At 45.5% G+C, this 27,336-nt stretch overlaps 1 protein-coding gene across 4 annotated transcripts in view; it reads right to left on the bottom strand.

The window, feature by feature from the left end:
- Positions 1 to 27,336, bottom strand: part of LARGE1 (LARGE xylosyl- and glucuronyltransferase 1) — a 657,275-nt gene that overhangs the window by 151,969 nt on the left and 477,970 nt on the right. For all 4 annotated transcript variants that reach the window (XM_054469723.2, XM_054469722.2, XM_054469721.2 and 1 more), the window contains one exon: positions 10,929 to 11,033. In XM_054469723.2, the coding sequence (XP_054325698.2) occupies positions 10,929 to 11,033 (105 nt within the window). The remainder of the gene's footprint in view (positions 1 to 10,928; positions 11,034 to 27,336) is intronic.

Consider the following 27,336-nt stretch of genomic DNA (forward strand, 5'->3'; position numbering starts at 1 on the left):
GGAATGGGAAAATACTAATATCTAACATTTATTGACCCAGACACTGTACCATGCACGTTAAAAACATTATCTCCTTTTCTCCTGAAGGCATCTGTGTGAAATATGAATTCTTTTTATCCTGATAAGAAAAAGTTGTTCATTCCCCACAATAAGGGAGCTAGTAACAGGTGGAGGTGGGACTTGGACCAAAGACTGTTCAACTCCAGAATATAAGCAATACAGTCTCTTAATAGCAAAAATAAAATATGAGCTATAGGATCCCAGGCTAACCAATAAGGCAAGAGGCCAGACATACTGCAGGCCCTCAGTCTGCCTCTTAAAAAACAAGGTAACTATGCCTACATTTACTGAGCATTTACTATGTGCTCAACCTCGTCTCATCACATTAAATGTACTCTATTATCTCACTTACTTTTCACAACAATCCTTTCTATGGTACTTACTATAACCATCCCCAACTCACATATGAGTAAACTGGTGCTCAGAGACTAAGTGACATATAGGAATTCCTGAGGAAACCAGGGTGCCAGGACTGCAGAAGGCAAGATGAGAAGGCATTGTCTGCTTTCTTTCAGTTAGATTTCTGGGGGTAAGCAGGTGGAAGAGGGAGTAGGTTTATTCTCTGTGAATCCAGGAGGCAGACCTGAGGCCAAAGAAGATTCTGGATCAGGATACAAAGTGAATAAGCTTTGGTCGGGTCACTGAATTTGGATAAAGGTTAAGTGGAGAGAAGTAGTCCATGGCAGCACTGCCAAGCAGGCTTTCAGCTGGCCGACTACTCTCTGTGAGCAAGGAGGATTATCTTACTCATTGCTGCCAACCTCAGGAAGGATTTTAAACACAGCACAGCTTTGCATCCAGCCAGCCTGTTGAACATTGGCAACACCTCTGACCTATGACTTTCAAAGAGGGCAGTGCCCCTTCCCAGGAGTGTCCAGCACAATGAAAAATGCACCCGCATAGCACGTGGGTCCCACTGGCTGTTGATGTTTATAATTACACATAATTGTTAAGTATCTGTGTTAGTCTGCTCTCATGTTGCTACAGGGAAATACCCAAGACTGGGTAATTTATAAAGAAAAGTCATTTCATTGGCTCATGGTTCTGCAGGCTCTACAAGAAGTATGGTGCTGGCATCCGCTCAGCTTCTGGGGAGGCCTCAGGAAGCTTCCAATCATGGCAGAAGGCAAAGGGGGAGCAGGTACCTCACATGGCCAGAGCAGGAGCAGGAGACAGAGAACGAGCTTGGAAGTGCTACACACTTTTTTTTTTTTTGAGATGGAATCTTGCTCTGTTACCCAGGCTGGAGTGCAATGGCATGATCTCTGCTCACTGCAACCTCCAACTCCTTGGTTCAAGAGATTCTCCTGCCTCAGCCTTCTGAGGAATTGGGATCACAGGTGCATGCCACCACGCCTGGCTAATTTTTTGTATTTTTAGTAGAGATAGGGTTTCACCATGTTGGCCAGGCTGGTCTCGAACTCCTGACCTCATGATCCTCTGCACCCAGCCCTACACACTTTTAAACAACCAGATCTCATGAGAACTCACTCACTATCACGAGAATGGCACCAAGGTGATGGTGCTAAACCATTCATGAGAAATCCACCCCCATGATCCAATCACTTCCCACCAGGCCCCACCTCCAACACTGGGGATTACAATTCAACATGAGATTTGGGTAGGGACACAGATCCAAACCCTATCAATATTTGAGCCTGGAACTAACACTACTTATGGGATATTTTTTAAAATCATTTTTTTTTTGCATGGTTTGAACAGTCACTGAACTTGGAGAACAAGTCAAGCGAAGATGGTACTTCCTGTCATCTGATACTTTACCAAGAGTTGTTCACTACTTTGGAAAAATGTACCACAGATTTGGCAAACCGCACTCATGAAATGCCGAGTGCTGGTAACGTATCAGTACCATTCAGCATTCGTAGGCGTCACAGTGAAGACAGTTCTATCCCAAATACAGGCACAGAAGCATCTGACCACTTTATTAGGTCATTTACTATAGCCAAGCCTGAGCATTACACGTTTAAGTAAATATTATTTTATAATAATTTTATTTTATTTATTCTTTATATTAAAGCCAGGGCACTATATTAATTTTTTTTAAAAAAATTATAATTATGGCTGGGCACAGTGGCTCACACCTGTAATCCCAGCACTTTGGGAGGCTGAGGTGGGCGGATCGCTTGAGGTCAGGAGTATGAGACCAGCCTGGTCAACACGGTGAAAACCCATCTCTATTTAAAAAAATACATAAATTAGCTGGGCATGGTGGTGCGTGCCTGTAATGCCAGCTACTCAGGAGGCTGAGGCGCGGGAATTGCTTGAACTCAGGAGACGAAGGTTGCAGTGAGCAGAGATTGCGCCACTGCGCTCCAGCCTGGGCAACAGAGTGAGATTCTGTCTCAAAAACAAAACAAAAAAAATTACACTTGTAGGCAATATAATATAGATGTAATCCTTGAATTTCATTCCAGGATTATAAAAGAGGCATTCAAAACATTTGTTACAAATATGGGGCAAGGACACTGGGTGAAGGAACAGAAGGCATTTTTAGTATTTTTGTGGATACCCTAAAATGAAGTCTAATAAAATGATGAAAAGAATGGTCCAAAGAAGATAAAACTCACTAGACCAATACAAAATCTGTACTTTAGGCTCAATAAGGCTACTACAGAAGTACAGAAAGGGGAGCATTTGGCTGAAAAGTCATTCGTGGAGCTTTTCAGTTGAACTCAAGTTCAATTTGAGCTAGAAGTGCAATGCGGCAGTGAAAGTACATCATCGGAGGCCTAGGTACTGGTTCTCAAACTTAAGTAACCGTCAGAATCAAGTAGGGAGCATGTTTAAAAGAACAGTCACCCAGCCTCATCTCTAGACATTGAGAGTCACTTTCTCTGGGGGCAGGGCCCTGAAGTTGGCATTTTAAACAGGCATTTTAAGTGATTCAGAACAGTGAGTGGAAGTTTACAGGTGGAGGTGTGAACCTTCAATTGTTTGATAATGGCCACTGCATATCATTCAGGTCAGAGTGTCACTTCCAAAGAGAAAAAGTGGAGCTACCTAAAGGTGGTCAACCAATCAGGATGGGAAAATGTGTAGAAGGCATCTCTCACAGAATTCCTACATATAGACAGAAGGTTTCGGAAGGATGCTCGCTTCAGTTATGCAATGACACACAGCAGAGTGATTAAGAAGGTGCAATGATATGGTACCTGCAATGGACTGAATGTCATATCTCCCCCAAATTCACACATTAAAGTCCTAACCCCATCCAGGCATGGTGGCTCACACCTGTAATCCTAACACTTTGGGAAGCGGAGGTGGGAGGATCGCTTGAGCTCAGGATTCAAGACCAGCCTGAGTAACATAGTGAGACACTGTCTATACAAAAAGTAAGAAAATGAGCCCGGGGTGTGGGTGCACAGCTGTAGTCCAAGCTACTCTGGAGGCCGAGGCGAGAGGATCGCTTCAGCCTGCGAGGTCTGCTTGAGCCTAGGAGGTCGAGGCTGCAGCGAGCTGTGACTGCGCCACTGTACTCCAGCCTGACTGACAGAGCAAGACCCTGTCTCAAAAAATAAAATAAAATACTTTAAAATCCTAATTCCTAATGAGACAGTATTAGAAGGTGGGGCCTTTGGGAAGTAATTAGTGTCATAAAGGTAGAGACTTCATTAATGTGATTAATGACCTTTTAAGAAGAGACACAAGGCTGGGCGCGGTGGCTCAAGCCTGTAATCCCAGAACTTTGGGAGGCTGAGGAGGGTGGATCATGAGGTTAGGAGTTCAAGACCAGCCTGACCAACGTGGTGAAACCCCACCTCTACTAAAAATACAAAAATTAGCCAGGTGTGGTGGCGTGCACCTGTCATCCCAGCTACTCAGGAGGCTGAGGCAGGAGAATCGCTTGAACCCGGGAGGTGGAGCTTGCAGTGAGCTGAGATATTGCCATTGCACTTCAGCCTGGGTGACAGAGCAAGACTCTGTCTCAACAAAACAAAAATAAAAACAAAAACAACAAAAAAGAGGAGACACAGAATATTTCCTTTCCCTGCTCTCTGCCATGTCAGGATACAATGAGAAGGTATACATGTGCAAACAAGAAAGTAAGTCCTCACCAGACACTAGAATGGCTGGGTACCTTCATCTTAGACTTCCCAGGCTCCAGAACTGTGAGAAATGTTTGTAGTTAAGCCACCCAGTCTATGGGACATCTGTTACAGCACCTAAGACAGTGTCTACATCCTTGCAGCAGAAAGATGAATGAGAACCTACAGTACAAAACAAAGTAGGGAGTAGACATTTCTATTGAGCATGATGTCAGAAGAACTGTTCTTAGAATAGCACACATCTTTCAATGGGATTATTAACAGACTCCGTCTACAGGCCGTTTGTCCCCAATTTGTTTCCGTAGTTCTAGGATCAAGTAAAACTGGGAAATGCTTCTGGGTGTAATAGCTTTCTTTACTTCCAGACTTTATAAGATCTCTAATATGCACATATGAATCTCCAAAGGGCAGACACAGTATGCAGGCACAATCTCGGCTCACTGCAACCTCCGCCTTCCAGGTTCAAGCAATTCCCCTGCCTCAGCCTCCTGAGTAGCTGGGACTACAGGTGTGTGCCACCATGATTGGCTAATTTATTTATTTGTTTATTTATTTATTTTGTATTTTTAGTAGAGACGGGGTTTCACCATGTTAGCCAGGATGGTCTCGATCTCCTGACCTTGTGATCCACCTGCTTCAGCTTCCTAAAGTGCTGGGATTACAGGTGTGAGCCACCGCGCCTGGCCTCTGTTCACAATTTCTAAACACATATTCACATCCCTTGCAGTGACCTCTGGAATTAGTCTAGAAAACGCTAGTCTAGGGGTTATTACTGCAGGTCTGATGATCAATTCTGGATCTCAATCATGGAAGAGGTTCAAGTCATATTAACTTTATTTGCAGATATGCAAACGCTTCTCTATTAGATGATAAACTTTTTCAAGGAAGGTTCTTGGTATCACCCATTTAAAAAAAAAAAACAGTTTTCTACCCTACCCTTGCCAGTATTATAGGTATTCAGTAGCATGTAATGAATGAATAAATTATATTTAAATATAGCTTCTCTGGATGCAATTATTACAGACAGAAATCACCCAATCACAGTATTCTTTCAGAACGCGAAGAGATCTTAGTTCCTGACAGCAGAGACAATTAAGATGCAGAGAAATGAAGGGACTTAGCCAGGGTCCCAGAATGATGGATGTCAGAGGCGGAGGTAAGTTGAGCCTAGATTGCGTATTTCTATTTATCCCACTAAAGCTATTTAACAGTTCTTTGGCAAATTGTCAAATGTTTTCTCCTTTTGAATCTCTGCCACGGAATTTTCCATGGTATCTGGCTTTACTGCCCATCACCTTCCACGGTTTGCTCCAACCTCAGAGGTGAGCCAGTCCTTGAGCATTCCAATTTTGTTGTCCTACAGAGAAGGATTCCGAGAGAAATTCTTCCTCCCTCCCTAAACAGCCAGGTCTCCATCTGCCTGTCTCTGCCCTAATTTGGGGGCTGAATGAAACACGATACATTTTATTTTTAAATTGTTTTAAAAAGCACATATTCTGGCTAGTGTTACGCCCTTCAACTTGCGGAGGATGCACCTTGCGCTTGAGTCGCCTTTGGGATCTCATGCAAATAAACCTATCTGCAAACATGCCATCTTCTTTCTACCGACCTGCCTTCCCTCACCTCATTCTCCAATACCCTGCTATGTTTAGCCCTCCTTCCCGTTTTCTTTGCTGTTGTTTGTTTTTAAGATATTCATCCATCAGCTTAGGAACTGAAGAGAGCTGAATCTTAATAAGCCTGTCAAAATCCTAGGTGTATTTTTGTTGTTGTTGTTTTCTAAGTCCTGCTCACAGCTGAATCCTGGGTGAATGACAGCTTCTTGCATCTAGGAGATGATGCCTGGGCAGAGTGGCTGGAAACTGACCCGTTTCTGTGCAAGACTGTGAAAGACGCCTGTAATTTCACCCGAACAGTTATGGGCAAGAGCTTTGTGCTAGGATCTGCCTGGTTACCCATCTGAAGCTGCGGTGGCTCAGTAGCTTCTGGAATCAAGTTGAGAACAGCTCTAGTAAGAAGGGAAGGAGATAAATGGGAGACGGTGGAAAGATCTTCTCTAATCTTTTGTGGCCATGTAGGCTTTGTAAAAGCAGACTGGGAAAGAAAAGCAAACAAAGAGAACGGGGGAACCTGACTGGCTCTTGTAAGGTGAAGAGTCTAGTTTATAAGATAATTCAAGGAATTAACAAAGCCCATGCACGCTATGGTGCCTGGTATGATGCCTGGTGGAATGAGTCAGTGAATGAATGTGTAGTGAAGAGGCCATGTTTGATGTCTGCGGTTGAATCTGAATTAGCTGAAAAGAGTTATTCAGTTGCGCTATGGTTAGGAGGATAAATAAAAATCACAACCAACTTCCTAAAGTACTTTGGTTTACCTGGCACACGTGGCTGCACCGCCATAACGGAGCCTCCTAGTGGGTTCTGAGGTCCCCAGTTCATAGATGAGAAGCCCAAGGCTCCCTGAGCTTGGGTAAGCTTTCTAAAAGGCACAGAACTCAAAAGCAACAAAGCCAGGTCTTGAAGGTAGAGCTTCCAACACAAACATCTCATATGCTTTTTCTGGGGATTTTCAAAGTAAAACACAGCGAGGAAGCTGATATTCGAACTAAATAGTAATTTTTTTTTTTACTAATGTGATATAAAAAGCTAACCTTTTCAGATAGTAAAGAGATACAGGAAAAACTGCTAGGTAGCTGGATTACACCTGGGGAAAGTAAAATACTTACTCGTTCTTTCTGACCGAAGGGCTTGGGAGACCTTAGCAAACCCCAGTCAATCATATAACCTCCTTTTTCCAGTCAGTAAATCTCATTCCCTGATAGAGCAAGTGGCAGAAAAATGCAAGAGGAGAAAGACTAAGATTTACTAAGTACTTACTTTGTGCCCTGAATCAGGCTAGGCTCATTAAACAAGTTACAACATTAATTGCTAATTATGTTGTAAACAAGTTACAACATTAAACAAGTTACAACATTAATTGCTAATCCTCACATACTAGGTTTGTTATGTCTTTTTTTTTGAGACAGAGTCTCAGTCTGTCACCCAGCTGGAGTGCAGTGGCGTGATCTCGGCTCACTGCAACCTCCGCCTCCTGGGTTAAGCAATTCTCTGCCTCAGCCTCCTGAGTAGCTGGGATTACAGGCACCCACCACCATGTCCAGCTAATTTTTTTGTATTTTTAGTAGAGATGGGGTTTCACCATCTTGGCCAGGCTGGTCTTCAACTCCTGACCTCGTGATCCACCTACCTCGGCCTCCCAAAGTGCTGGGATTACAGGCGTAAGCCACTGAGCCTGGCCTTGTCCTATCTTAAAAAGGGAGAGAACTGCTGGGTGCGGTGGCTCACGCCTGTAATCCCAGCACTTTGGGAGGCCAAGGCGGGTGGATCACAAGGTCAGGAGATCGAGACCATCCTGGCTAACGTGGTGAAACCACGTCTCTACTTTAAAAAAAAAAAAAAAAATTAGCTGGGTGTAGTGGCGGGCGCCTGTAGTCCCAGCTACTTGGGAGGCTGAGGCAGGAGAATGGCGTGAACCCGGGAGGCGGAGCTTGCAGTGAGCCGAGATTGCGCCACTGCACTCCAGCCTGGGCGACTGAGTGAGACTCCGTCTCAAAAAAAAAAAAAAGGGGGGGAGAGAACTGAGGTTCAAGGAGTGAAGTGACTTGGCCAAGTGCATACAAAGACTAAATGACTGTACTGCAGCTCTAACCCAGATGTGCCTGAGTTCCTAACATCAAGCTGAAGGCGTAAGACAGGAGGCTCTACTGGAGATATCCTTTTTTGGAGGCTTCAGATGTGCTGGGATTTAGGGTGGCAGGTTCTCTCCAGGGGTGTCCTCAGTTTCCATGAGAATCTACATGTCTGGAGGACTCATTCACTGAGTGGCGCAATCCTTGGTTTTAAAGTGACACATCCCCATCGTGAAAGCCAATGCATTTTGATGTTGCCTAAGTCCTTTCATAATAATCACTTGGTGTCACTGGCTTATTTAAATGGACACATCACTTCAACAGGGCTTTCCCTCTTCTGCTCTGCCCTTTCAGTACTAGCGAGGAGGGAAGTAACTCACTGCCTTGACATATCAAGCGGGAACTGGAGGTGGTTTACGTGCTCCTGTGTCTCCTGATGCTACATTCTATAGCAAATAGGGACAGGTGGGAAGAGACATGCCATTTTGGTCGTAATAAATTCCCTAGTGTGCTACATTCTTCTTTTCCCTGCAAACCCAGATTGATGACCAGCGGCTTCTGTTTTACGCAGGTAACCGTGATCTCGATGCAGCATCCCTGAGGCACTGCAGTATATTTCTATGTGACATTTTCTATTATATATTTCGGAAGACAGAAACAAAATGTATACACCAGGGTTTTCCTGAGACTTCCTTTCTCCACCCAGAAACATGGGTATCTCCACCTCCATGAAAGCTTGGAGGGAACGTGTCTGAAAATCCAGGCACAAAAGATCAACACGGGGTGACTAGTCGCTTGCCAGAGGAAAGCACGTGGAATCCCCGTCCCTGGCCCACTGTGGGTTCATGGAGGGTCCAGTCTCCAATGCACTGAGAAAACAGCGTCTGGGAGAGCTTGCTGGGACAGAAAACAGAATGCCACGTTTAATCAGAGCAGGTCCTTAGACATTCTGCCCCAGAAACATCCTAGAGGCTTCCTATAGGGCAGAATCCCAGTCTCCTGCACAGACATAGTCAATCAGACTCTTGAAGGGCAGAGCCCAGGATTCTCCATTGTTGAAAAGTGTTTAATCCTGAAGCCATTAAAGTTCAAGCAAGGCAGGTTGGTAGTTAACACCACAGGCTCCTTGACTTTTCAGGGTTGCAGCCTTCAATGCTCCAATCTTCAGTTTCCTCTGGTATAGAGATAAGCACGGCACCTGCCTCATGGGGTGAGTGTGAGGATCAAAGGAGACTGACAACCATAAAGCACCTAACATGGTGCCTGGCTAATACTCAGCTGATATGTAGAGGCCCTGCCTTACCCATTATTGAAAGAGTGACATACCTCCTGACCTGCTAAGAGAACCACTGCTCTGATGCCCTCAGCTGCCTTTCCCCAATCTGGCCCCTCTCAGAAACTCCTCAGACTTCCCCATCACCCAGCAACTAAAGGATTAATGCCCAACACAGCATGGGAGACTCCAAGGTGGGACTCTGGAGTCTGTGAAGGGCTGGTGGTTGACATTCTTCAATTGCAACCTCTGTTTGCCTGGTAGGCGTTACAGGAAAAAAAAAATTACATAGAGCAAGGCATATCTAATACTCAGGCAAATGTTAGCTAAGGAATGTCCCCGTCTCTTAGGATGGCCGTCAATACAGGGCTCCCTGGCTGCCTGCTACCTCTGGACATTGATGCTGGACTTTCTTTCCTTGTCCTTCTCTAGCTTTGATCCCCACTCTGACCCCATCTGTGAACTCTTACCTCTGGAAGCTTGACTTGTGTCCCTTCTCCTTTGTTCTCTGGGACCCTGTGTTTGCATTTGACTTTTCTGGAGTCTGACCATCAGCTCTCAGAGTTTGGGTCTCTTTTTGGCTGATTCCACTACAGACTGGCCTCAGCCTCCAGGGCAGGCTTCACTTATCACTTTTAGGTGGTACTGTCCCCAGAGCCAGACACCTGTCCCAACCCACTTCATTTGCTGGTCTCAGATGCCAAGTTCCAGCCCTTCTTGGTCTCACCAATCCTACTGTTCCCTGAGTTCCACATTGTAGTCTGACAAAGATCAGGAGTCTAAATCCTTTGAGAATGGGATACCACAGCAGCGGCAATGAGGATGGAGGAGGGAGGCAGAAGGATCCAGAAGCATTTCAAAGATAGACACTGATGGCAATTGAGCCTCAGGAGGAAGAGGCTGCTCTAGTTTCATTGCTTATACACTCCATGAGGTCATGGACTGTGTCTGCCGCAGCTAACATAGGGCCTCGTACACAGTAAGCATTCAAGAGACAGCTGGTGAACAAGAAGGGTTGATGGATGAATGAAGGACACCAATAACAGAGAAAGAAACTGAAGAGGAGATGCAAGTTTGGGGCTAGTAACGAGGTAGAATAATGGATTTTATTTTAGACACATGGTTATAGGTCTGTGGTCCTCAAAAGTGCTGATTACCAAATATTTCTGCATTTTCTCCTGCCAGGCACATGTGGTCCTCAAAAGTGCAGATCAGCAAATATTTCTGCCTTTTCTCCTGCCAGACACACGGTAGACTGCACTTGCCCACACCCTTTAAAGGGAGGCATGGCCACACAACATGCTTAGTCAATGAAATATGAAATTATGTCACTTCTAAACAAAAACTTTAAGAGACTTCTGCTACTTTCCCACCACATACATGGAAGTGTGCATGGAGATGAATCCTGAGTACCTACTGTGAACACAGATCCCTGAAGACCTCAAGTGGATGTGGAATGTGATTGGCAAAAATACATATCCATTATTAAGAAACTGAAATGGGGTTGTTACTGAAGAATGGTATCTGGTCCGTATTAACACAGCCAGGGAACCTATGGGTCATACTGATAAAGATATCCAACAGGATCTGGATTAGAGGTGAGGAGAGGGGCTTTCTGGTGAGATGCCACAGACTGCCACAGCCCAGCGGTTACTCTGCCTCTGGCTACAGCACCAAGAAGGAACTGGAATGCCAACTGCTCACATACCATCCACCACTGAATTCAAGCAATCAGGTGGCCTCCTCCTGAGCTTTTGCAATCTCCTCTCCTGAGGAAGAAGCACTGGGCCCTCACATCACCTTCTGCAACTCTTCCCATGCCACCCTGAGGATTTACCTGTGTTGTAGCCCCTTCCAAGGGCTGGCCATGGGCGGTGATTTTTCCACAGGTTTCCAAGGTACCAGTCACTCTGGTTCTCCACCAAGCCCAGGACTTGCTGACCTGTGAAGTACAGAGAATACAAACATCTTAAAAGGAGAAGCCAAGCCATCTGGATCAGTGACTATTGAAGACACAATGTAATGGCAAATCATCACAACAACAGTATTCACTTACTGAGAGGTTTTATGAAGTGCCAGCCTCTGACCTAAGAGCTTAACTTGAATTAACATATTTAATTCTCACCATTAGGCAGTCATTTTTATTATTTCCATTTTATAGAGAAGAAATGGGGGCCCAGAACAGTTAACTGATTTGCCCCAGGTCACCTACTGAATCTGATAAAGCCAGAATCCAAAACCATTCATTCATTCATGCATGCATGCATGCATTTCTTTCCTAACTCATGGAGCACATATTAATTGACAGGCATACTATTTCACAAACATTCCCATTCTGGTATTTCCCACTGTACATTAATTTACTCGTTTTCTCGGAATGGACTGGGATTGGTTTCTCACATCAGGGAGGAGGGATCCCCCTTGTTTGCTGAGACGAGAGCCCAAAGAGAAGAGCCACTCTTTGTCCACCTTCTTACAGGGTTTTTGTTCTCACCCTCAGTGCTTCCTCTCAAATATATTTATCTTATGTCAACAAGCATCATGTCAATATCATATCAATACAAGAGTGTTGTCTAGATAACAACTGCTCCTCTGTCCCCAGAGCTGGCGTTGATGTTGGCCTCAGTCTCTGCTGCATCTTAGCAACTTAGGCAAGTTAGCCTAGTAGTCAATCTCTTAGGGCGTACATGTCTCTGGGCCTTCACACGTGATCCACCTGGCTCCTTTAGACAACTCCATCACGCAGAAGGCCTTCTCTTGCAATTATTACCAATACCACTTCACAGCCTAGGAAACAGGCTCACAAAGGACCAGTGACTTGGACAGCTAAAGATGGAGCTAGGATAGACATCTACATTTGTTTGAAACACAGATTCCTCCCACTGTCTCAATGCATTACTGCTTATCCTTACAAAAACAAATATTTTAGGCAGGAATTATCAATCGACGTTTTGTAGAAAGGGAAATTGAGCGCTGGGCGTGGTGGCTCACACCTGTAATCCCAGCACTTTGGGAGGCTGGGATGGGCGGATCACGAGGTGAGGAGATCGAGACCATCCTGGCTAACACGGTGAAACCCCATCTCTACTAAAAATACAAAAAATTAGCCGGGCATGGCGGCGGACGCCTGTAGTCACAGCTACTCAGGAGGCTGAGGCAGGAGAATGGCATGAACCCGGAAGGTGGAGCTTGCAGTGAGCCGAGATCGCGCCACTGCACTCCAGTCTGGGTGAGAGAGCAAGACTCTGTCTAAAAAAAAAAAAAAAAAGGGAAATTGAGGTTTAGAGAGTTTAAATAACCTGCAAAAGTCACGCAACTAACAATGACTCTCTTCTACAGCTAACCAATACCTTTTGAATTTACACTCTTATATTGTTGGCCAATTTGAGAAATAAAGACCTTTCTGACCAAATGGAAGCCCATCCGCACTTAAGAAAACACAGTGGTTCTGTTGGAACACGATGATGGGTGATATAGCATCTCCTTGGTATGATGACAGCTCCCTGAAATGATGGTGTGTGGGTTTGGGGTAATTTATTTGATCAATTTTATTAAGCTCCTATCTAAATCATCACCCCGGGCACAAATACATAAATTAGAGGCATGGGAAAAACACTACTACCCACTTTGTCATTGTATATGATTACATCTAAAACTTGTAGAATTCCTCAGAAAAACATAACACCAATTCAGGGAGTATGAGTCAATCAATCCCATGTGCAACAAGATTAGGACATTTGTGCAGAACAATTAGATCTGAAAGGCAGGGTACCTTAGTTGGGAAAGCTGTGTGTCCTGTTCTGATGCTATGACCCAGCTAGAGACCTCATTTAATAACCTCACAATGAGGATGGGAAGTGTCATTGTTGGGGGAGAGGGGTGATACCTAATTACTAAGATAATTACTAAGGCCCCAGGTGGGTACCAAGGGTCTTTGTTTTGTTTTTGAGATGTAGTCTTGCTCTGTTGCCAGGCTGGAGTGCAGTGGCGCAATCTGGGCTCACTGCAACCTCCACCTCCTGGGTTCAAGTAACTCCCCTGCCTCAGCCTCCCGAGTAGCTAGGACTATAGGCACACACCACCATACCCAGCTAATTTTTTGTATTTTAGTAGAGACGGGGTTTCACCATGTTGGCCAGGATGGTCTCGATCTCCTGACCTTGTGATCTGCCTGCCTCGGCCTCCCAAAGTGCTGAGATTACAAGCGTGAGCCACCGCGCCCAGCCTGGGAATGATCTTTTATTGAATTTAGGGTGTCCATCTATATTTCAGGTAAGGTCATCTTCAGATATCTGAAAGTCCAAATTTTATATTGTGGCATCCCATACATTTTATTTTGCCTGTTTGCTTCTTCAGACAAATACTCTACGAGCTACACTTTATTCCTGCCAAACAAAAATATATAGTTTTGTTGCCTGTGGTCTAATTTCTACCTTGCTAATATAGCTCTCCCTTGGCAGGCATTGCCCTTGCCCCCCTGCCAATCCCCACCCACAATCCTTTCAAGGTCCGTCTCCAGCATGAAGCCTTTTATGAGTAAGCCCAAGTCTGAACTATTACTTTATCTTCATTCCCATATTAGATGGAAGACATCACTATTTAGTACTTCCTACTGTTTTTTGTTTGTTTGTTTGCTTTGTTTTGTTTTTTGAGATGGAGTCTTGCTCTGTCACCCAGGCTGGAGTGCAAATGGCGCCATCTCGGCTCACTGCAACCTTCGCCTCCTGAGTTCAAGTGATTCTCCTGCCTCAGCCTCCTGAGTAGCTGGGATTACAGGCGCCCCCCACCATGTCTGGCTAATTTTTGTATTTTTAGCAGAGACAGGGTTTCGCCATGTTGACCAGGCTTATCTCGAACTCCTAACCTCAGGTGATCCTCCCACTGCAGCCTCCCAAAGTGCTAGGATTACAGGTGTGAGCCACCATGTCTGGCTCCTACTGGTATTTTGCCATCAGCTGACTTATACCCTATAAAGGATGAAATTGGTAATATTCAGGCACACACACAACTCATTTGTAAATATACACTTCCTGCATTATTCCAAGGGCAAGACACTACAAGGTGTAGTACTGAACACACAGTAGGTGCTTAATAAATGTCTGCTAAATAAATGACATCTAGTGGGTAAATCTTTCCTGATCGGGTGTGTGTTAGTGTCCTCCCAAATCATTTCACCCTCTCTGCAGTCACCAACATTAACAGACCTTCCACCCAGCTCTAGGAACTCAGGCACCCGCCTCCCCTGTATGGAAAACTGCAAAGATGGGGAGGCAGCACCCACTTGGGGTGCTCTACATAAGGCTTAAACTCAAGGTCTTCATCTCCAGAGAAGGAACGATTTTCATGGTTAACCTAAAGTCACGTTATCCCAAAGAATAATATCCAAATTGCTCTTCTCTCAGTTTGTACCTGGGCTGCATGGCTTTTGATAGTACCACTTAACCCTTTCACGCATGCCAATCCTCTTAAAAAATTCCTTAATTAGCAACGTGATAGTTAGAACTTTTAATATCCATCGGTGAGAAAAAAACAGAATAATCAACAGCTACTGAGACTTCATTTTGCTTTTTAAAAGAAACTGATTAGCTGCCACATCAATGATCAAAACAGTAGTAAGGGTAAGCGATATTGCTTAGCCTCTCAACGGTGTTGAGTTTTGCTTTCAGGCTGTGCTTTCCCAGCTTCTGTGTGAAGAGGGAACCATGAACATCAATATAGTTGGAGATAAAGAGTGTGGACTGAACTCAGGCTGCCTGGTTCCGGTTCCTAGCTCTGCCACCTTCTAGCCGCGTAGCCGTGAAAAAAATTGCTTAACCTATCTCTGGCCTGGTATCTAACTCTTACAGCTGCTGTGATAAGTTCTTAGAACAGAAGCTGGAACTCTAAGCACTGCACATATGATAGTCACTGCCCATCCTAACCCGTAAGCCTCTGACAGACAGCAAGCTTATCCATGAGGTTTTCTTTGGAGGTCATCCAGCACAACAATTAGGCCATTCTCGAACTCTGCCTCTTTAACTATGGTCTGAGGACTATCTATTTCAGAAACACCTGAGGTTCTTGCTAAAAGCACAGGCTCCTGGGCTTCATTCAACCTAGGAGTTAGTTATCAGTGGGAGGCTGCTTTCCCCTACTTCTCCTGTTTCTAGAAGGAGGGATTTCCTGACATCTTGAGCAGACCTTTTCTCTTCCCCATGGATGTGAAAGGAGTTAACTGACTGGTGACAGTTATCTGACTGGTGACAGATAACTCCTTCCACATCCATGGGGAAGAGAAAGGTGAGTTTCAGAGGGAACCAAGTTGATGTGGCCTAGCCTTTTCCTCTGTCCCTTCTTCCAGGAGCCAGCATGCCGACAGATAGCCTGCATCGAATCTGTTCTTTCATGCTGTTAAATTTTATAGAGCAGACCTCCTCTCAATGAGGCTGTGGTTGCCTAGTACTTCTTGGGATAGCTGAGCAATTCCAACTCTGGGTTTTGGTGCTAGGAAGAGCCATTGCAGATACTGAAGGACTCTAAAGTTGAGTCCTCCAATTTCACCTTTATCAGTAAAATAAGGTGACATCTGGCTCTCCCTCCTTTATCTCTAAGTTGGTTCAATATTGGCAGGGGTGGGGGTGGTGCATATGGGGAAATAATATCATATATTAATTCTCTCACTCCAAATATTTCTGCATAAGAATTCTGGCCATGGGGTCTAGTAATTTGCATTGAAATAAACCAACTCCCCAGGTAATTCAGATGCACATTAAAGTTTGAGAACTACTGATTGGAGTTTGGAAGCTCTGTTCCTGCTTTAGTCAAGGGTAAATTTCACCTGTAGGGTGACTGGCACATAATAAACTCAGGTGGTGTCTACATTCACCTCATAAACCAGCAGAATTCATTGGTAGTCTCCAGTGCCATACTTTCAGAGTACAGTAAAACGGTGAAGAAAATGAACACCAGAGCCAGACGCCTGGGCTCAAATCCTGGCTCTTCCACTTACTAGCTGTGTGACCCTGGACAAGGTACTTAGCCTCTCTGTGCTTGCTTCTTCATTCACTTGTAAAATAGAGATAGTAAGTAATATACCTCACTGAATTCAATTTTTTTTCCTCTAAGCACAAGTTAATTTGTGAAAATGATGCTGTGTTTTGTGCTTATTCAAACATTACCACTAAAAGCGTCGAGAAAATAGTAAAGTGTTCAGTAAGCATTTCCTCTTATGGAAGCACCCAGAACTCTCTGGTCCTACACTCTGCTCCATCTGCCTGGACCTCCCGCTCAGCCATCTCCTCCTGTCCTTAGCTGACATGGCCCTTAGTTTGCTGAGACGTTGGTTCAGCTTAGTATCGATTGAGGGTTTGATTTGTGTCAGACACCACACAAAATACTAAGGAATCAAAGACAAAAAAAACATAGTTCTTGCCCTGGGGGCAGCTAGAAGAGGAGACAGATAAACAATTTTGAAGCAGCATGATATTACCAATGACAGAAACACTGATAAGATGGGGGAATAATAAGTAGGGAGTAATTGATTCTGCGGGGTAAGTGAGTGATACCTGCTAGACAAGTTGGATGTCTCCCCTCCCACCGAGTCACCTACTACATCCCTTCCAGCATTGCAGCCAGGCCTCCCCAAAAGCTTTTCCAATAAGGGTTCTGTCGGGTAACACCCTTCTAGGAGAGAAGTCCCCTCTGCTACCAGGTGACAGCATGGATGATACAGGTGATCTGTGACAGTTCCGGCAATTCCAGCCCATCATCCAGGTGGCATCTAAATCCTGGTCTCCAGAGGCCCAAGTCTACAGCTGTAACCTTGATGACGCAAACACATCTTCAGCTTGTCATCGTGTGAAGAGATAAAATCCCAGGGGATTCCTTGGGGGAAGATGACACAGGTGGCCACAGGGTGCTGGCTTGCTCAGCATTCTGTACCGCCTGTCTCGTCTTCTTAGGAATTACTGTAATAAAACACTCTGACTCACAGAAAATGCTTTGTCATTGTTTTCCAAGCTGGGCCTGTGGTTATGATTAAGTGCGCTGTTCTCCATCTTCCTTACTCTAGGCACAAGTTAAGTTATGAAAATGAAGCTGTCTTCTTTGCTTATTCACATACATCACCACTAACAGTCAGACAAGAGCGAACAAGCTTGCTATTCTGCTGGGGCCCTGGTGTTGGTGTCACCAGCCAGCAGACGGATGGCTCTAGGCAGGGAACTCCCCTCTCTTCTTCCTTCTGCAGGTTTTGGCTCAAGGCCCGGCTCCTGCTGCTCAGGAGGTGAGAACCAAGGAGCAGAGAACCACAATTCTTCCACACACTGCATCTGGCATGAAAAGGTTGAGCTGAGCATTCGTCCATTGGGTATAAAGAAGGCAGCATGATAAATTAGGAAGCCAAAGGATTTTACAACTTGGCAAAACAGGGTTCTAGCCCCACCTGTGTATGACTTGACCAAGGTATAGCTTCTCTGAGCCTCAGTTTCCTCATCATAAAAGGTTAAGTATAAAATCTATCTCTGACCTCTAAGAATGGATATTCAGATCAAATTAAGATGATATAAGGCCGGGTGCGGTGGCTCATACCTGTAATCCCACCTCTTTGGGAGGCCAAGGTGGGTGGATCACTTGAGGTCAGGAGTTCAAGACCAGCCTGGCCAACACAGTGAAACCCCGCCTCTACTAAAAATATAAAAAAAATTAGCTGGGTGTGGTGGCATGCACCTGTAATCCCAGCTACTTGGGAGGCTGAGGCATGAGAATCGCTTGAACTTGGGAGACGGAGGCTGCAGTGAGCCGAGACTGTGCCACTGCACTCCAGCCTAGGTGACAGAGTGAGACTCCATCTCAAAAGAAAAAAAAAAAAAGGATGATATATGTAAAGTGCTGGCTCATGGCAGATGCTCAACTAAAGGCACTTCTCTTCCTCCTTTTTGGGATGACCAGTGTTCATAATGTCTAGGTTTTCCTACCCAAGCTCTGACATAAGCTGTATAGACTGGACTCTGCAAAACTTGGCTACATTACCCCTCACCCCATCCCTGCTGTCTCTGGCTCTCACCCCACTCCACCTTTCTGAAGCCTTTAGTGTCTGTGACATCTGTCCCTTCGCTGATGTACTCCCTCTGAACATCCTTCCCCTACCTCCTCCATGGGGCTTCCCTCTCTCTGCCTCCCTTAACATGCTGCTGCTCCCCAACTCCCCTTCTTGGCCCCCTTTTGTTGCTCTCTATTTTATCCACAGATGATAGGATCTACTCCGGTGGCTTCAGACACCATTGACTGGAAGATGATCACCAATCTCTGTGTTTAGCTCAGACTTCTTTCCAAAGCGCCCTACTCTTCAATCTGTGTATCAGCCCACCATCTTCTTAGGTGATTTGGCCGTTCCACAATGACCTTCAACACAAGCTGACCAAAACTAACTCCACAATCTTCTCCTCCTACAAAATAGGTGTGACCCTTACCTGTTTTCTTGGTTGGTAGCATCAAGATCAAACTTGTCACCAAAGCTAGAAGCCTTTTAACCAACCTTAAACCCTCCTGCTCCTCATTCCTCACATCCTTGCCATGCCCAAATCCCACAGATTTTATCTATGGAGTATTTCTCAAATTCATCCCTTCCCTTGCTCTACCATGCTCTCCTCCCCTCTCTCTCTCTCTCTCTCTCTCCTGGATTAGCAGATTTGTACCTGATCACCTTTTCCTCAGGGTAGCCCTGTGCCATTCCATTTTGCCTACCAAGCCATAGAAATGTTTTGAAAGCACAAATTTGATGATTCTGCTTCCTTGATTAAAAAGCTTAAGTGCTCTAGGGGCCCATTATACTGCGGTGTGTGGATGAATGGATGAATGAACGGGTGAATAAACAAAAAATATACATTATCCACAATCCACGATCCTAGCCTATCTGGAATTGGTAAATTCTATCTGAATGGAGTGGAAGTAGATGTGTACTAGTTAACTTCTCCAGGTAAACACCCGGAACAGGTGGCTCTAGCTGTGATCTGCAGGATGCTTTCAGTGCTATCTCCTTTTTTCCACCCCTAGAAAACCTCCTGGGCACACACAGGAAGTCTGCAAATCACTGCTGCCGATCAAACCAGCTGTGCTTATACTACTAGGTGAATATTAAAATGTTAAAACCAGAGGCTGCCCTGACTATGAGCAGAGAACCTAATAGTGCTCTCCCAACCTCATATTTATTCTAATAAGCTATTTTAAAATAGAAAAGCCTTTAATAGTACCATTCAATGTGTGTCTGAGTACAGGATGTCTATAAGTAGGAAAACATATAATATCATATTACCATTTACTAAACCTCCTGAAAGAGCTGCTATACAGCCCCAGGTGTTCCTGGCTAGTCAATGTAGAATAAGAAAACATTTCCTGAGAAGATGCACACAGAACGATATTTAAACAACCCCGAATAGATTGAAAAGGAGAATTTCTGAACCTGCATTTTCACAGCTCCTACTTTGCAGTTCGGCTCCAGCTCAAAGCACCCTAGGATCACAGACAGTCAGATGAGCTGTAATGGTCTTAATGACTTCTCTGGAACCACCTACTACTGCACATGAAGCCCGCCAAGGGCGAAAGGTGTTTATAGAAACAGTCAATGGAAGAGCCAGGAGCCAAAACTCTGTCTTGAAGTTCCTTTTTTTTTTTCCTATGTGTCTCAAACTCAGCTGCTGCTTGTTTGAACTTTTTTTTTTTTTTTTTTTTTTTTTTTTTTTTGAGAGGGAATTTTGCTTTTGTTGCTGAGGCTGGAGTGCAATGGTACAATCTCGGCTCACTGCAACCTCCACTTCCTGGTTCAAGCGATTCTCCTGCCTCAGCCTTCCGAGTAGCTGGGATTACAGGTGTTTGCCACCATGCCCAGCTAATTTTTGTATTTTTAGTAGAGACGAGATTTCATCATGTTGGCCAGGCTAGTCTCGAACTCCTGACCTCAGGTGATCTGCCCACCTTGGCCTCCCAAAGTGCTGGGATTACAGACATGAGCCACCACAGCCAGCCTCTTTGAACTTTAGTATAATTTCCACCTGGTTTAAGTTCTAGCTTTTCTATATTTAATAGGTAATCTCTCTCTTTCTCTCTCTCTCTCTCTTTAATAAAGAGACAGGGTCTCACTATGTCACCCAGACTGGAATGCAGTGGCACGATCATGGCTCAGCGCAGCCTTGAACTCCTGGGCTCAAGCTATCCTCCTGCCCCAGCCTCCTGAGCAGCTACAGGACTACATGTGTATGCCACCACATCAGCTAACTTTAAATTTTTTTTTGTAGACATGGGGGTCTTGCTATGTCGCCCAGGCTGGTCTTGAACTCTTGGCCTCAGGTGATCTTCCCACCTCAGCTTCCCATAGTGCTGGCATGCGCCACCACACCCAGCTCATAGGTAATATTAAGTAAACTCTCAGTTCTTCATTTTTCTCATGTGTAAAATGGTATCTATTTCATAGGGCTTCACTGGGACTCTTAATCAGGTTTGGGGAGCTCAGGTTTATATTGCATGTCCTTCAGATGCAATCTATGTACTCCAATTCATTGCCACTCATTTTGATTCCTTGGGTTTCAGTTTCTTGATGAAGCACCTCTAACCCAGTTTATTCATCACTCAGCCCTCATTTCACTTAGAAAAAATACTCCACCCTTACTGAACTATGGCTCAGGGATAATCCCTTCTGAGAGGAAATAGAATCTGTGTCACTCTTGAAAGAAGAGTTAGGCTGAATGAGTGAAGACGAGAGGAAGAAAGATTTTGCTTATTATAAGCAAGACCATAACTAGCCATCAGTTAATCAAAACAGAAATGAGCTGCCTTTCTAGGGAGAAGCTTCCGATCACCGGAATGGTTCTGGAAGAGGCTGCATGATTCAGCCCTCATCCAGCAGGTATTTATGGAGCCCCAACTCTGCACCAGGATCTGTGCTAACTGCTACAGACACAGCAGGGAAGAAAACAGGCACGCTCTCAGCCCTTCTGAATTTTATCTTTCCAAAGAGCTTCTCAAATGGTCCAGCTACCATTTGCCAGGCTCTGCCTCAAATCTCACGGATGCAGCTACTCCCAGGCTGAGCCCTGGGAATTTCTTTTTCAACAATGGCCCCCACTAATTCTGATACAGGGTAGGTTTGGGGACCTCTGAAATGGGGTGGTCACCTACCAGGCATGCTGTGGGGAAGGGGGATTTCTGCACTGAGCAGAAGACTAGATTTGAAGACCTCAAAGCTGCCTTCCAGCCTGATTGGGAGCTCTCTTTATGCTATGTCAGTGATGAGTTTTCTCAACATCCTCATTGAGAACATCCCCATACTTGTTCTTCTTTTACTTGTGCCATCCATGTGTGTATGGACAGCTGCCCTATGAGCAGAGTCAGTTTTTCTCAGTGCTGCTCCCTCTAGTTAGTACTTGGTCCAGGCACTGGGATACCGATTGCTTTTTTTTTTTTTTTTTTTTTTGAGATGGAGTCTGGCTCTGCCGCCCAGACTGGAGTGCAGTGGCACTATCTCTGCTCACTGCAAGCTCTGCCTCCCGGGTTCACGCCATTCTCCTGCCTCAGCCTCCCCAGTAGCTAGGACTACAGGCGCCCGCACCAAGTCCGGCTAATTTTTTCTATTTTTTAGTAGAGACAGGGTTTCACTGTGTTAGCCAGGATGGTCTCGATCTCTTGACCTCGTGATCCGCCTGCCTCGGCCTCCCAAAGTGTTGGGATTACAGACGTGAGCCACTGCACCCAGCCATTGATTGCTTTCTATGCATCATCAAAGAGATACAATGACACCACGAGGTGGGCAGTGTACTTATTTCTACCTTTCAGAAGGGAAATTGAGGTGTAGAGAGATAAAGTCACATGTCAAGGTCAAGAAATCTCAGAGCAGGGGATTGCATTTCCACCTCTCAGTTACAAAAGCCCATGTTTTCACACCTACACTCATGGTTAGAACCATCTGCAAAGCATTTCTCTCCCCAAGTGAATGGCTACAGCAGGCACCACCATGGGGTAGACTCTAAAGGGCACAGAGAGTAAGGGGAGAAAGGGTGGTTGAAGTGTATGTGCCCAGCCCACCTGTTCCTGTCTGCACTGCCACCTGGGGTTGCAGGCAGGAGCCCAGGCCCCTCTGCAGAACCCTCTGGTGCCCACTGGGATGCTCTGAGTTTAATTTCCTTCAGCGCTAATCCCAATACACTGAGCTGAGAGGACATCCTACCCAGGGCACCTCGGGAGCATAGAGAAGGCAGGCCCAAGATGCAGAAAAAGGTATCTAATCCAATAAAGGTCCAGATAATGATTTCTTCTGCCAAGATCCAAGAACAAGTCCACCCTCCCCAAACCCCAAGATATCCCCAGCAGGCCCACACTAACTTAATTTACAGTTTAAGACTTCAGTTCAATCTGAAATAATGATTTTTCTCTTCTTCCTTCTGTGATCTTTGGTCTTTGGAAATGGAAAGAACTAAAAAAGGAACGCAGAGCTGCTGGGCTCTCTTCCAAGGCTGCTTTTATTACACTAACTCCCAGGACGCATGGCTGCCACCACCTCTCAGACGAGGCCTCCACGAGGCGGCAGAGCTGGCCTCAGCCCAGCTACAACCTCCATCCACGGAAATTTTGGATTTGTCTTTTTTAAAAAACAGAATTTGGTGGCATCTTTTAGATACTTCACTTACAGACATTCCTTTGACTATTACTAGTATCTAGGAGAAATTGTTTAATTTGTTAATTTCTCCAGAATGCTGCAAAGCGGGGTTGTAGAATAAGCACTTCTATGTAGGATAAGGCCAACACTGAAGTTCTGGCTTTTTCAATTATTAGCTGTGCCACCTGGGTCAAATGACTCAACTTTAATTTTTATTTTTATTTTAATTTCCAAACTTTAATTTTTATTTTTTTAACAGTGGATAACAGTAAAACTCATCCTACTTCTATCACAACACTGTTTTGTCTGTAAAATGAATTGTTAAATTGTAAAATAACTGTCCAATTTTGATGAGGTATTATCACTATTACCAAAAATTTCTGGGTTTTGAGTAGTTACCGCTTAATTTTTTTCCCCTTATAGTATTCCTTTCTTCTTTTTTGAGATGGAGTCTCGCTCTGTCACCCAGGCTGGAGTGCAGTGGCACGATCTCGGCTCACTCCAACTCCACTTCCTGGGTTGCAGCAATTCTCCTGCCTCGGCCTCCCGAGTAGCCAGGGTTACAGGCATGCACCACCACGCCCAGCTAATTTTTGTATTTTTTAATAGAGACAAGGTTTCACCACATTGGCCAGGCTGGTCAGAAAATCCTGACCTCAGGTGATCTGCCCGCCTCGGTCGCCCAATGTACTAGGATTATAGGCGTGAGCCACCATGCCCAGTCCCCCTTATAGTATTTCCAAAATTACATTATTACTCACGGCTATTTTACTTTTCCAAGAGGCTGGCCTTTACACAAATGTTATTCTCTGAGACAGAATCTGAGAGGTGAAAGCTACTGATGAGAGGTCCTCCTTACACGGTGAAGTGGTCAGGAAACTTAAGCACAAAATCTCTTTCTATTCTTAAGCCTGATCCTTGGGCAGATTATAATGATGTGGTAATTCTTGTTGAATGAGGAAGAATGTGGATGAAATTCAAGCCAGGGCTTACTAAAAGGATAAAGGTATGCTGGCTTGGCATCATTCGGTATAAGGTTAATGAAAGGCGTATTTCAAAGGTCTCTGTCAACATCATAAGTTATTCATCTATTCAACAAATATTTATTGCATGTATATCAGAATCAGAGTCTAGCACCATGCAGGGCTGAGGTGGTCCCTTCCCTCAGTGGAGCTTACAGTTCATTTTATTTTATTTTAATTTTTTTGAGACGGTGAGACATTGTCTTGTTCTGTCGCCCAGGCTAGATTGCTGAGACAGAGCTCTTAAACCCCTTGGAATTTCCTGGGTGACAGGGGCAACATCTTTTGTTCTAAGGGGGCCACTCTTTTTTTTTTTTTTGAGACAGAGTTTTACTCTTGTCGCCCAGGCTGGAGCACAATGGCGCGATCTTGGCTCACTGCAACCTCCGTCTCCCAGGTTCAAGCGATTCTCCTGCCTCAACCTCCCAAGTAGCTGGGATTACAGGCGCGTACCACCATGCCTGGCTCATTTTTGTATTTTTAGTAGAGATGGGGTTTCACCATGTCGGTCAGGCTGGTCTTGAACTCCTGACCTCAGGTGATCCGTCCGCCACAGCCTCCCAAAGTGCTGGGATTACAGGCGTGAGCTGCTGTGCCCCGCCACCTCCTTTTCTTACAAGGGCACCAGTCTTCTGGGATTAGGACCTATCTTCATGTCTTAGCTTTACCTTAATCACCTCCTTCAAGGTCCCATCTCCAAATATGGTCACATTCTGAGGTGACAAGGGGTCAGGGCTTCCACATATGAATTTTGGGGGACTGAATTCAGGACCCAGGACGAGGTCCACTAAACAGTCACACCAACAATTGTGGAACTGTGACTCAGAAAGGGCTGAGATAGAGAGGTCCAGAATGCTGAAAGGCGGGAAATTAGCCAGAAAGGTTGCTGATGAAATAAGGATTTAATAGAGATCTGAAGGAAATAGGGAAGGGAGGAAGAAGGCAGGAGGAAGAGTGTGTGTTAAGACCTCAGAGCAGGAAGCTTGACAAGGATGAGTAAAGCGGTATCTCAGAAAAATACTTGGTCTTTGTCCGTCCTTGATCACTGAGACAGAGCTCTTAAACCCCTTGGAATTTCCTGGGTGACAGGGGCAACACCTTTTGTTCTAAGGGGCCACTTTTTTTTTTTGAGACAGAGTTTCACTCTTGTCACCCAGACTGGAGCACAATGGCGGGATCTTGGCTCACTGCAACCTCCACCTCCCGGGTTCAAGCCAATTCTCCTGTCTCAGCCTCCTGAGTAGCTGGGATTACAGGCGCCTGCCACCATGCTCAGCTACTTTTTGTATTTTTAATAGAGATGGACTTTCACTATATTGGCCAGGCTGGTCTCGAACTCCTGGCCTCAGGTGATCCATCTGCCTCAGCCTCCCAAAGTGCTGGGATTATAGGCGTGAGCCACTGCACCCGGCCCTAAGGGGGCCACTCTTACTAGGCCCCTAGAGAGCTTCAGAATAGGGGCTGGCTGACAGAAATAACAAGGCAGAATTAGAGGGTTGGATCTTTGAACTTCACCCTCAACGTGCAGGGAGGCGGCAGTGGCTGGAGACTGAATTGATCACCAATCATTACTGACTTAGTCAACATGCCTATGTAATGAAACCAACATTAAAATCCCTAAATGATAGGGCTCAGAGAGCTCACTGGGTAGAAACACATCCAGGTCTGGGAGGGTGGCATGTCTGGAAAAGGTATGGGGGCTCCACGCCCTGCCCCCATAGCTCACATCTTTTCCATATGGCCGTTCCTGGGCTGTATCCTTTATAACAAACCTGCAACAGAAAGTAAAATACTTTCCTAAGCTCTGTATCCTTCTAAGAGATTATGGAACCTGAGGTGAGTGCTATGGAGACCTCTGACTTTGCAGCCTGGGGCCCCACTATGTGTGGCTGGCATCTGAAGTGATGGTGGTTTTGTGGGAAGGAGCTCTTAAGCCTGTGCAGCCTGACACTAATTCTGGGTAGAGTTAGGGTCAGAAGTGAATTGAATTGCAGGACACTTAGTGGGTATCTGCACAGAATCTGATCATTGCTTTGTATCAGGAGGGAAAAAACACCTCTGCAGGGACTCAAGGTCAATGTGGCTGAGACAAATAGATGGAGGAGCAGATGGTGAGGGAGAGGAGGCTGAAGCCAGGAGGGCTGGTTTGGGGGCCTTGTGGTCAAGGCCAGAGTAAGGGGGTTTCTCCACAAAGGACAAGCAGGGGGAACCACTGAAGGGAGCAGGCGGGCAGGACCATCCTGCTGTATGACACAAGGGCACCGTCTGCACAGAGGCAACGTGAACAGTGTCCCTTGTAATTGAATGACACGGCAGTGTTGAGAGTAGCTGCTGATGTGGTCAGAATTGTGGGTTTTGTTTGCGTTTCTGAGACGGAGTCTTGCTCTGTCACCCAGGCTGGAGTGCAGTGGCACCATCTCGGCTCACTGCAACCTCTGCCTCCTGGATTCAAGTGATTCTCCTGCCTCAGCCTCCCAAGTAGTTGGAACTACAGGCGCGCAATACTGCACTCAGCTAATTTTTGTATTTTTAGTAGAGACGGGGTTTCACCATGGTGGCCAGGCTGGTCTTGAACTCCTGACCTCAAGTGATCCACCCGTCTTGGCCTCCCAAAGTGCTGGGATTATAAGGCATGAGCCACTGCACGTGGCCCAGAATTGTGTTTTGAAGAGAACATCCTTGCTACTATGTGGAGTAGGATCAGGAATGATTTGAGGGGGTGGAAGTCAAGCATTTACTTTTCATTCTTTTTTTTAGATATACTCCATGATGGATACACAAGCCTGGAGATGAGGGGAGAGGTAAGGGCTGGAGACACGAATCATGGTCAGCAACATCTTCTGAGGCGCTTGTGTACAGGTGACATGCAGGGGCCAAGGGCCAAACCAGGAGCCGGGAGGCGAGAGTGCTTGTCTCTGCTGTGATCTACATAAGGGCTTGAGCCCGGAAGGAAGAGGCACAGCGGGCTCTGCAGCTCTGGTAACCCCAGCACGTCCCAATGCACAGCCTCCTAGCACTCTCTTCCTGCTTGCTGAACAGAATCGTTCAAAAGGCAACACTTTGGCTTGTGTTAGGAGCCAATCTGGCTCTGCCAAAGAGGCAGTGAAGGTGAATTCAAGAAATTACTATGGTGTGTGTCTTGGGGATGAAGAAGAGGTGCTTCTGGGCATGGGGTAAGTCCCTCAGGAGCAGGTGGGCTGCACCACTGACACAAAGGCAGGTGCAGCACAGGGAGGAGGAGGAGGGACAGGCTGGGGAGAGTGAGTGGAAGGAGGAAGGGCTCAGCTAAGTATACTCATGCACACTCTGGAGCTGGTGTGCGGAAAGGAATGGAATAATAAAATAACAACACATTCAGCCATAAAAAGGAGCACAGTACTAACAGATGCTGCCACCTGGATGAACCTTGGAAACCTTATGCCAAGGGAAAGATGCCAGACACAAAATGTCACATATGCATGATTTCTTCTACATGATATATCCAGAATAGCCACATTCATGGAGACAGACAGCAGATTAGTGGTCAATGGGGGACAGGGAGAGGGGGGTGTGGAATGATTATTTGGTGGGTTCGCAGTGTTTTCCTGGGGTGATAAAGA

This window comes from Pongo pygmaeus, chromosome 23 (genome assembly GCF_028885625.2).
Source record: "Pongo pygmaeus isolate AG05252 chromosome 23, NHGRI_mPonPyg2-v2.0_pri, whole genome shotgun sequence".
NCBI lineage: Eukaryota > Metazoa > Chordata > Mammalia > Primates > Hominidae > Pongo > Pongo pygmaeus.